The following is a 12,380-nucleotide window of genomic DNA, read 5'->3' as shown; positions in this document are numbered from 1 at the left end:
CATTTGATGCGCGCAACAATTGAATTAAAGATCTTTTCAAATAATTAATGATATCTTCAATTCTGAATTATTGCGTGCATTAAATGAATTGATGATAGCATTAATTCTTCTGCTGAATTGATGCGCGCTTTAATTGAATTAATCTCTTCAAATGAATTAATGATATCAACAATTGAATTGATGCGCGCTACAATTCAATTAAAGAGAGCAATAATTGATATAATGCGCGCATTAAATCAATTGATGAAAGCAATAATTGAATTGATGCGCGCATTAATTCATTTGATGAGAGCAATAATGGATTTAATGCGCGCATTAATTCAATTATTGCTCTCTTCAATTGAATTCATGATATCTTTAACTCATTTGAAGAGAGCAATAATTCTTTTAGAGAGAACAACTAAATAATTAAAGATATCTTCAATTCAACATATCCACAATTGAATTAATGATCTCTCTAATTGAATTGTTGCTCTCTTTAAAAGAATTGATGCGCCCATTAATTCCTTATACAAAAGCATTGTAAATAATTAAAGATATCTTCAATTGAATTAAAGAGATCATCAAATTATTTATACCGAGCTCTAAATCAATTATTGCGAGCAATATTTCTACGAAATTAATGCTCTCATCAATTGAATTGAAGAGAGCAATAATTGAATTAATGCGCGCATCAAATCTATTATTGCTCTCATTAATTCAATCGATGCTATCATCAATTGAATTGAAGAGAGCAATAATTGAATTAATGCGCGCATTAAATAGATTATTGCTCTCATTAATTCAATTGATGCTCGCGTTAATTCAATTGATGAGAGCAATAATTGAATTGAAGCGCGCATTAATTCATTTGATGTGAGCAATAATTGATTTAATGCGCGCAATAATTCAATTAAAGAGAGCAATCATTGAATTGATGATATCTTCAAATAATTGAAGATATCTTCAATTATTTGAATTTTTGTTAATTTGGCACTCCATAGATACACGTTTGTTTATTGTGTCAAAAACCCTTCACGAATGTATTTGTTCACGCCTCCTGCACTTGCCTGGCCACTGTCGGCATTTGAGATCAATGGTTGTACAACATCGTGAATTACTACGACATATGTGTTTGCCCAACTATCAACTTTGTATTGCTTATAGGAGTTATGAGATTGATCGCTGTTCGTTATCTTCACCTTTTATGGTTGACAGCAGAGCTGTGTGCTCTTACAGAAGACGATCTATTGGTCGGCGATCTTTTACTCAACTTTGTAATTCAGCAAATGTGTCCTTCTGCATGCTGAATTATAGGCTTGTGTACAACACTGCACAACAGAGCATTGTCCTTCATGAACACATCAATAGGATTTTTTCTGTTATGTACTTTTCCACTTTCCACTATGTATATATGTTTATAACCTCCTAATAATTTTTCTTGTACCTAATTGTACTTCTACTCAATTAGAAATTTTGTAATGTTATGATTATATATGTCATGTCATGATCCTCTGCAGAGGGAAATGAAATATGAATGAATAAAATTAATGCACATCTACAACGTCACAATACCACAACATCATCATTCAGTTACGTCATAATTATGATCATGCGTTAGAAACGGTTTGTTGACAATCAAAGGTTAAAGAAGATTGATAATGGCTAGTTCACTCGAGGTGAGTTTTAGATCCAGACTGATTCTAAATTCGAAACCAAGCGATATAATTGTTGGTGTTGTAAACCCAATGTACAATATATTAAACGTTTTACGTGTAGACTCGAATATAACCAAAATCAATAAATAAATTAATAAATAAAAATAGAAAATAAAAAAAAAATAATGTAAATCTACAACGTCACAATACCTGCAACGTCATCATTCAGTTACGTCATAATTATGATCATGCGTTAGAAACGGTCTGTTGAAGTATATTGAGATTGACAATGGCTAGTTCACTTGAGGTGAGCTGTAGATCCACTGCAGGCAATTAGAGTCATTGTAAATTCGAACCTGTGTTGTAGACCCAATGTACAATATATTAAACGGAAAGTCTAAAAAGTGAAAAAGAATCAAAATACACACACAAAGTCTTAGAACTCAACTTTATTAAGCACGAGCGCTGGACGGTATAGTATGACTTCAAACCGATTCTTTGCACTAAGTAAATATAATCGACGGTGAATGTCCGTAAATTCTGACCAATACATGTACATACTTTTTTGGATATTTGTAGAAATCTATGGAGTTGCGGGAATGTTTAAGAAATGGTAGTTTAACGCTTAGAGACCTCGACAATAGGGTAAGTCTGTGAACGATATTATTGTTAAGTTTCGTGGGGTTTTTTTAAAATTTAAATGAATGTAATATATAGTTACTAAGGTGTTCCATACGTGTGCTTTGATGGTCAACTTTTCGTAGGAGAAACGAGGATCCTCAAAAGGGAGAAGAAGACGAGGAAAAGCGAAGACTGAAAAAGAGGCTGCAGTCGGTGATGCTCAAACCTTGGTAAAACCCCGAAGAAATTCGAAGGTGCTAAATAATATAGACATCGGGCTGAACTCTGGTGATAAAGACTCAGAAATGGTTAGATCTATCACATATATTTTGAGAGAGAGAGAGAGAGAGAGAGAGAGAGAGAGAGAGAGAGAGACCTAATAAAACTAAGTTTAGATAATCGCATTTAGTGTAAAGAAATATATAAGAAAGAATTATTTTTGTGCAAGATAATGATTATTTAATCACCAAAACTACACATGCATGTGCCTGCTTTGAGGTTAAAAAGTGTTTGAAATAATTAATTACTGGTGCTATTACTGGGATATATAATATTGAGCAATTTTGATGACAAAATGACAGCTAATGCTCCTATGTTTAAAACCCAAAAGTATAATATGATAATCAACGATCAGTTCTTGCTCGTACTTTCGCCTTACGACGCTACAGAAAAGATACCAGGAGAAACGTGAGGCGAAAGTACTGGTAGGAAGTGATCGTTGATTATCATGTGATTATTTCGTTTTGTATTCTTTATATATATATATATATATATATATATATATATATATATATATATATATATCGTCTTGTCCTGTTGTAGATTGTACGTGGTATTATTGATGATGTATTTGACGGTGCGTACAACCAATGTGCCGTAATTGAATACAGGTTTGTACCTTGCCATTTATTGCTGACCTTTTGCAACGATTTATATCTTGTAATTCACAGAATTTTATTGTATTTTAATTTATATTATTTTCAGCATTGCCAGAGAAAAGGCAAATGAATTGGCCGACGTCCTCAAAACCGAAAGAGCCCGTATCACACACAGAGAGAACACTGAGCAGAGAGAGAGGACATTAGAGGTACAGTCTCTACTGAGTTCTGTTGTTGTCAGTACAAACCTCACTGCAATGTACACACGATATGTTGCAGGCGGGGCTAATTTTGTTCACGCAAGTGACGTTTCAACTTAGTTGGTAGCATGATATTTCTTACTTATCGAAGGAGGGCGGGGGTTCTCCCATCTCTTTTCTCTTAAACACTTCCTCCGCCTTTTTTCCTTACCACCACCACCACCTTTTCCGTCCTTTTATAACATGTTCATGAAAGCTTTAATTTGAAGGTCACCCACTGCGTATACGAGTTTTAAAATTATTCATAATTCACATGGAGTCATTTGATATGCACAGTATACATTAGTGTATGTACATTTCCACGAGTTGTGATTACACCGTGGCCATTCTAGCTAGCGAACTATACCAATGTTCTGCAAGAATATATCAAATATTTAGACATACATGTACCCAATCTAAAATTCAATCTTTGTTTTTGACAGTTGTTGTACAAAGCCGCAGAGGAAAATGTAGATGACGTGATACTGCGTGCAACAATGTCCAGTAACCAAAGGTGGGTAGTTCATGTACTACGTGTAGTATACAATGTAACATACAACTAACATAAATGTCATTCATTTTAGTACATGTACACTTACTTTTTAGCTCACCTGAACCGAAGGTTCAAGTGAGCTATTCTGATCACATTTTGTCCGGCGTCCGTCTGTCTGTCCGTCCGTCTGTCTGTCTGTCCGTTTGTCCGTCTGTCCGTAAACTTTTCACATTTTCGACTTCTTCTCCAGAACCACTGGGCCAATTTCAACCTAACTTGGCCAAACGCATCCTTGGGTGAAGGGCTTTCAAGTTTGTTCAAATGAAGGGCCATGTCCCTTTCAAAGGGGAGATAATCACAAAAATGCAAAAATAGGGTGGGGTCATTTAAAAATCTTCTTCTCAAGAACCACTGGGCCAGAAGAGCTGAAATTTACCTGAAAGCTTCCTGACATATTGCAGATTCAAGTTTGTTCAAATCATGGCCCCCGGTGGTAGGATGGGGCCACAAGGGGGGATTAAAGTTTTATATACAAATATATAGGAAAAATCTTTAAAAATCTTCTCAAGAACCACTGAGCCAGAAAAGCTGAGATTTATATGAAAGCTTTCTGATATAGTGCAGATTCAGGTTTGTTGAAATCATGCCCCCCTGGGGTAGAATGGGGCCACAATAGTGGATCAAAGTTTTACATACAAATATATAGGGAAAATCTTTAAAAATATTCATCTCAAGAACCATTGGGCTAAAGAAGTTCATATTTACATGAAAGCTTTCTGACATAGTGTAGATTCAAGTTTGCAAAAACCATGGCCTCCAGGGGTAGGTTTGGGGCCATAATAGGGACTACGGTTTTACCTGCAATTAGATATGGAAAATCTTCTGATATGGACCAAGGTGACTCAGGTGAGCGATGTGGCCCATGGGCCTCTTGTTATTTATTTACATTAGAGATGAAAAGGTATACAAAACCAGTATCACGTTCCGTGAACGTCACACCTAGTGTCCTCCTCAAAAATTCACGTTAAAACAATTAGAATCAAAGGAGGGAGGGGGGACTCCAATTCTCATTTTACAGCCTTAAATCTCCAGGTTTTTTTTTTTTACTTGCAAAGTAAGATAAATTGGCCGATTCCCTATCCCCACTTTTATGACAGTAGAATTGAATGGTAGGCATGTATACGCTTGAAATGATGAATTCAACCTATTTACGTAGAAAAGTACGAATGTCATAACCCCATCCCAACCCGCCCGCCCACCACCACCTCAAATTTTAGGATATTAAAGTTTGGGCTTAAGAATATTTTTATATAGTTATGTAATATTTTAGCAAGTCGAGAATTTCAGACAAGTGTCATGAAATCAACTTCTACTATGACTACCCCGCCCCCTTAAAATGATTTTATGTTGCAATCTATAATGAAAATTGTCTTCCTATCAACAAAATATTCTGTTTAAAGGAACGCAAGTTGTTGGGTTTTTTTTTATCATAGACTTGGATATTTTAAAAAACGTCATTTTTCAAATTATAGATATCTAAAACGTCGAGTGCCTGTGATCTATGTATATGTAATGCAGGGTTTATGAGTTCATTTTCAGATTTTTCAAGAGATTGTGTTCTGCGGCATTGTAATAATACTGATTTGTATTGTTTGCAGCATGCACAGCGTGTCTGGGACAGACCAGATCCTCGGAGAAATAATGGTACAAGTACGTATTTAACATTAAAGTCTCCTTAATCCTTTTGATTCGTTTCTTGGGAAAAGCAGAGAAAACACCATGGGGTATTTCTTTCTATTGCAAAAGAATGCTTTCTCAAACATGATTTTTCTCATACATACTAGGATGAAGATAGTTATTTGCCTAAGAGAAGCTGGAAGTGGTTACTATGTGGTTCCTGTGTGTCAAGGCCATATCAGGTAATTATGAGAATCCGCATATTACGCCATATCTAGAAATGTTTTGTCTGCGGTATAGACTGTCTGTGAATAGTAATTATAGCTATTTCCTCATGAACGCGCTTCGCGTATGAGTATTGATAAATTTAGTATTATGTCTGTTTAACTGCTGGAAATCCGACAAAAATGAAAGTAGAATATAAATATTAAAAAAAAGTTTTATTCTAAGCTCACCGGAGCTGAAAGCTCATTTGAGTTTTTCTGATCGCCTGTTGTCTGTCTGTCCGTCTGTAAACGTTTCTCATTTTGACTTCTTCAGAACCACCTGGCCAAGTTCAACCAAACTTGGCCAAAAGCATCCTTGGGTAAAGGACTTTCGCATTTGTTCAAATGAAGGACCATGTCCCTTCAAAGGGGTGATTATCACCTAAATGCAAAAATAGGGTGGGGTCATTTAAAAATCTTCTCAAGAACCATTGAGCCAGAAGAACTGAAATTTATATGAAAGGTCCTTGACATAGTGTAGATTCAAGTTTGTTAAAATCATGACCCCGGGGGTAGGATGGGGCCACAATAGGGGATCAAAGTTTTACATACAAATATTGAGAGAAAATCTTCAAAAATCTTCTTCTCAAGAACCAATGGGCCAGATAAGTTTACATTTGCATGAAAGCTTCCTGTCAGAGTGTTGATTCATGTTTAATTGTAAAAATCAAGGCCCCCAGGGGTGTGGTGGGGCCACAATAGATACTAAAGTTCTACATGCAAATATATATGGAAAATCTTGTTGAAATTCATGAAGGTGTAACCTGCCACGTTTCACGCTGGCATACTTCATGAAACGTGTTAGCTTACAAATTTAGTTATGTCTTCAAAATTAATTCTCACTTTAGGCCTATATACAATCCTTTTCCACAGGTGCCTGTGGGCATACATGTAACTACAAACCCCACCTTTTATTAGTTATTGAATATATATAACCATTTTCATTTATTTACTTATTTTTAAAGTAAAAAATGCAATTATTTTGCATCTTTACTATGTCTCCAAAATCGACTTCATACTATTGTGTTTAGAATATAGTCATATCCATAGGCAACTGACAGTGTTGTCTTTGTTTATTTCAGCAAAAGAAAGAGAAATCAGGATTTCTTGCACGGCTTCAACGCTTGTTCAGACGTCAATAAATGTATTGCTAGTGTTATTATTATTATTAAAAGATTCAATTATTTTTCAAATAATATACAAACTTGTTGTTTCTCGCAAGTCATTTTATACAGATGGAGTATAAAAATTGTATTGATTTCCATTTTTAAAATATAGTTTCAAATTTAATCAATGACCAAAGAAAATGTATGTTGCCACCATTTCAAAGATGTTAAACATACACACGCACGCACAAACCACGCAAAATTTGATGGGGATTTTAAGCGAATATTTTAGCAATGAAATGGGTCTTTTTCAGGGGGAGTGTTATCGCCATTACTCTTTATGTCAATGATTTTGAGATAAATTTCGTTAGGGTTACAAAATATGTTAAATTCTCTCCGTAATTATTCTAATGATTGGGATTTGATTGTAAATGTGTCAAAATCCAAGGTTGTTATTTTTAGAAATAGTGGAAAAATTGATATGGAAACTGAGAAATGGATGTATAATGAACAATGCCTTGAAGTTGTAAATACATACAAGCATTTAGGAATGTTGTTTAATTACAGTGGCAAATTTTTTCAAACACAAAAACATGTTGCCGAACAAGGACGTAACTAAGCACGTTTTTCAATATCTAACACTTTGAGAAATCATTTTTGAAACACAGTGTTCAATTTTAGGCAGAGTTAAAGTCTCTAGAATCTGAGGAGGTAGGAATTATACACAGGATTAAAGTCTCTAGAACCTGAGAAGGTAGGAATTATACGCAGAATTAAAGTCTCTAGAATTTGAGGAGGTAGGAATTATAATCAGAGTTAAAGCCTCTAGAATCTGAGGAGGTAGGAATTATAATCAAAGTTAAAGTCTCTAGAATCTGGGGAGGTAGAAATTATAATCAGAGTTAAAGTCTCTAGAATCTGAGAAAGTAGGAATTATACGCAGAGTAAAAGTCTCTAGAGTCTGAGGAGGTAGGAATTATACGCAGATTTAAAGGCTCTAGAATCTGAGGAAGTAGGAATTATACACAGAATCAAAGGCTCTAGAATCTGAGGAGGTAGGAATTATACACAGAGTTAAAGTCTTTAGAATCTGAGGAGGTAGGAATTATACACAGAGTTAAAGCCTCTAGAATCTGAGGAGGTAGGAATTATACAAAGGCTCTAGAATCTGAGGAGGTAGGAATTATACACAGAGTTAAAGTCTCTAGAGTCTGAGGAGGTAGGAATTATACGCAGAATTAAAGGCTCTAGAATCTGAGGAAGTAGGAATTATACACAGAATTAAAGTCTCTAGAATCTGAGGAGGTAGGAATTATACACAGAATTAAAGTCTTTGGAATCTGAGGAGGTAGGAATTATACGCAGAATTAAAGTCTCTAGAATCTGAGGAGGTAGGAATAATACACAGAGTTAAAGTCTTTAGAATCTGAGGAGGTAGGAATTATACGCAGAATTAAAGTCTCTAGAATCTGAATAGGTAGGAATTATACGCAGAATTAAAGTCTCTAGAGTCTGAGGAGGTAGGAATTATACACAGAATCAAAGGCTCTAGAATCTGAGGAGGTAGGAATTATACGCAGAATTAAAGGCTCTAGAATCTGAGGAAGTAGGAATTATACACAGAATTAAAGTCTTTAGAATTTGAGGAGGTAGGAATTATACACAGAGTTAAAGTCTTTAGAATCTGAGGAGGTAGGAATTATACGCAGAGTTAAAGTCTCTAGAATCTGAGGAGGTAGGAATTATACACAGAATCAAAGGCTCTAGAATCTGAGGAGGTAGGAATTATACACAGAGTTAAATCTCTAGAGTCTTGGGAGGTAGCAATTATAATCAGAGTTAAAGCCTCTAGTCTGCAGAGGTAGGAATTATACGCAGAATTAAAGTCTGTAGAATCTGAGGAGGTAGGAATTATATGCAGAGTTAAATCTCTACAGTCTGAGGAGGAAGGAATAATACGCAGAGTAAAAGTCTCTAGAATCTGAGGAGGTAGGAATTATACGCAGAGTTAAAGTCTGTAGAGTCTGAGGAGGTAGGAATTATACGCACAGTTAAAGCCTCTAGAATCTGAGGAGGTAGGAATTATACACAGGGTTAAAGTCTCTAGAGTCTGAGGAGGTAGGAATTATACGAATACCAATTACCATTTTTGTTTTACCAATTATTGCAATATTCAACTTGTGCATGCAGTGTCATCGACTCAAAAATGTTCAAATAAATCATCCTGCATGGCACAAGGCTAAGCCGAAAATATTGTGGAATACAAAAATAAAGTTGAAGAAAATCTTCAGTCTTTGATTTACAACAAGTTACATACTGAATCAGACATTACAGAGTATATAACCAAACTGACCAAGATTTTACATAAATGTGCAATGTATTCCCCGATCATCCTTCAACCCATTTATCCGTCCTGCTTGGACTAACTCTGTTAAAGAACTCCATAAAATCGAACGAGCCAAACGACGCACATGGATAGAGGAAGGTAGACCCCGAGGAATGATGTTCACATCCTACCGCGAAGACAAAAGGGCAAAGAGAAATTTCCTTAGGGCCTTCGATGAGGCACATGAACGTTATATGTGCGACGTTTACAAAGACATCGACGAAGCTGCAAAAGTACACATTCGACTATTCTGGAGGTTAACAAAACGCAGAAAACCTAGCGTTTCTCAAATATACCCCGAGATCCGAGATGATGAAGGGACAATTCACACAAATCCCGAAGCTGTAGCAGAAAATTTTGTGAAATATTACGAGAAAATATATACCTCTTTAGAAGCTGACAACTTTAAGAACGACTTTAAATCTCAAATAGAACTTGAAATCATTCGTATAACTGAAACTTGTGAAAGTGATATACAAAATTTCCCTGGAGGAGACATTACTGCAATAGAATTAAATGCTATAATCAACTGTCTGAAGCTTCACAAAGCCCTCGGTCATGACTCTATCACTAATGAACACATCATACACGGAGGAAATTCTCTCGTTCTCTGTCTCGAGAATATAGATCTATATAACACAATTGTGTCTTGTGGTAAAATACCCCTAGAATGGAAACGAGGATTGATAGTGCCCTTGTACAAAGGTGGTTCAAAACCCCAAAATACGTGTGACAGTTACAGACCAGTAGCGTTACTACCTTGCTTTTTTTTTTCTTTTCTTTTTTGAAAAAAATTATTCTGTCTCGCATATATGAATGTTTGATATCAAATGAGTATTCCCCCAACAAGCAACAGCAAGGATTTCAAAAATCATTCAGCTGCCTTACTGCCTCATTTGATTTACAAGAAACAATTTTTCACAATATAGAGCAAGGAAACAATGTACATGTATATGCAAGTTTTTTAGACTCAAGCAAAGCGTTTGACACAGTTTGGAGGCAAGGCCTTATGTTTAAATTGTATAATGTTGGTGTTACTGGTAAAATATGGACATTAATTAACAATTGCCACCAAAGTACTATAAGCTCTGTTGTGGTTAACCAAACTCAGTCAACATGGTTTCCTGTCAATGAAGGTGTTCAACAAGGAGATGTATTGTCTACATTTTCGTATCTTGTTTTTATTAATGATCTCTTAAACGATTTAGAGAGTTGTAGTAGAAATATTGGTGTACTAAATGTTCCCAGTAACTGTCCCTCCTTAGCGGATGATATATCATGTATCAGCTTATCTCCAACAGGTCTCCAGTCCCTTTTGGGCACTGCCTTGATTTACGCAAACAAATGGCGATTTAGATTTAATGCAGCCAAATCATGCGTGTTAATATTTCGTTCGAAAAAATGCAAATTTGATTGAAAGAAGCAATGGTTTTTAGGCGAATTATTGATTCCTAATGAGGAAAATTATAATCATTTAGGCATAATTGTTGATCATAATTGTAGACTTTCTACAAGGATAACAGAAGCATGAAACAAGGGACGTAAATCGTACTTTGCACTCTCCGACTTAGGCTCGCAGTTTCTCAATCCAAATACAATATCCCACTTATACAAAACGGTTGTACAGCCTTCCGTTTTATTTGGCTGCGAACTCTGGAATTGCATATCTCCCTCTGATCTCCAGAAACTAAATACTTTTCAACACTTCGTCTGTAAGAACGCACTGAATCTCCCAAGATTGTGTAGATCTGACATTTGTGAATCCTTTTTTGATGTTCTACCGATAGCAGCAGAAATCGACGGGAGAAAACTATTATTCTTCGGAAGACTGTGTCGCTTGAATGCTGCTGCTCTTACAAAGAAACTATTTTGACACGCCTTTATTCATTCATCTATAACTAAGCACGGACTCAATTTGGTTTTATTCCTGAAATTCTAAAAATTATGGAAACGTACGGACTTACAGAACACTTGCAAGACTGGTTACAGGACGGGTCGTTCCCCGATAATCCGGTATGAAAGAAGATCCGTAGGAACTCTGTCTAATCAGTGCACAAACTACAACACCAGACCCGTTTATTCCGTGACTCCGACTTCTCCCTCTTTCAGCTTATTTTCGACATTACAGAACCGTCATCGCTTTGGAAAATGCCTAGAAATTGCTACGAAATCAACTTGTGCAAATTTATTTGCAAACTTACCTCAAATATCCGGAAACACAACGTAATACTCGTTTGCTTATTGTGTCAAAAACCCTTCACGAATGTATTTGTTCACGCCTCCTGCACTTGCCTGGCCACTGCCGGCATTTGAGATCAATGGTGGTACAACATCGTGAATTTCTACGACATATGTGTTTGCCTATAACTATCCACTTTGTATTGCTTATAGGAGTTATGAGATTGATCGCTGTTCGTTATCTTCACCTTTTATGGTTGACAGCAGAGCTATGCGCTCTTACAGAAGACGATCTATTTTTTTATTCTACTTGGTCGGCGATCTTTTACTCAACTTTGTAATTCAGCAAATGTGTCCTTCTGCATGTTGAATTATAGGCTTGTGTACAACACTGCACAACAGAGCATTGTCCTTCATGAACACATCAATAGGATTTTGTCTGCTATGTACTTTTTCCCTTTCCACTATGTATATATGTTTATAACTTCCTAATAATGTTTCTTGTACCTAATTGTACTTCTACACAATTAGTAATTTTGTAATGTTATGATTATATATGTCATGTCATGATCCTCTGCAGAGGGAAATAAAATATGAATGAATGAATAAAAATAAATTAATAAAAATAAAAAAAAAATTTAAAAAAATGCACATCTACAACGTCACAATACCTGCAACGTCATCATTCAGTTACGTCATAATTATGATCATGCATTAGGAACGATCTGTTGAAGTATATATTGAGATTGACAATGGCTAGTTCACTTGAGGTGAGTTGTAGATCTAGAGTGATTGTAAATTCTAACCCAAGCGATATAATAACCTGTGTTGTAGACCCAATGTACAATATATCAAACGTTTTACGTGTAGAATCGAATATAACCAAAAAATAAAAAATT

General features: G+C 35.6%; 1 protein-coding gene across 1 annotated transcript; it reads left to right on the top strand.

Annotated features, from left to right (window-relative positions):
* The first annotated feature begins 1,987 nt into the window (after positions 1-1,987).
* LOC130052425 (uncharacterized) lies at positions 1,988-6,964 on the top strand. Its single transcript, XM_056157376.1, has 7 exons — positions 1,988-2,282; positions 2,402-2,566; positions 3,081-3,148; positions 3,243-3,345; positions 3,819-3,889; positions 5,527-5,787; positions 6,894-6,964. The coding sequence occupies exons 1-6, from the start codon at positions 2,223-2,225 to the stop codon at positions 5,588-5,590; spliced, it is 531 nt and encodes a 176-aa protein (XP_056013351.1). The 5' UTR covers positions 1,988-2,222; the 3' UTR covers positions 5,591-5,787; positions 6,894-6,964.
* The last annotated feature ends 5,416 nt before the right edge of the window (positions 6,965-12,380 follow it).

Source organism: Ostrea edulis, chromosome 2 (assembly GCF_947568905.1).
Source record: "Ostrea edulis chromosome 2, xbOstEdul1.1, whole genome shotgun sequence".
In the NCBI taxonomy this organism is placed as follows: domain Eukaryota; kingdom Metazoa; phylum Mollusca; class Bivalvia; order Ostreida; family Ostreidae; genus Ostrea; species Ostrea edulis.
Note: the sequence above shows the minus strand (reverse complement) of the source record. Positions and strands in the feature narration are given on the sequence as shown.

What these genes read in the sequence shown, in the direction of transcription:
- LOC130052425 (XM_056157376.1), top strand. Translation starts at nt 2,223, where the DNA reads ATGGAGTTGCGGGAATGTTTAAGAAATGGTAGTTTAACGCTTAGAGAC. An exon ending in TTAGAGACCTCGACAATAGG is followed by an intron (nt 2,283 to 2,401) that starts GTAAGTCTGTGA and finishes AACTTTTCGTAG; the next exon opens with GAGAAACGAGGATCCTCAAA. An exon ending in AGAGAGAGAGGACATTAGAG is followed by an intron (nt 3,346 to 3,818) that starts GTACAGTCTCTA and finishes TGTTTTTGACAG; the next exon opens with TTGTTGTACAAAGCCGCAGA.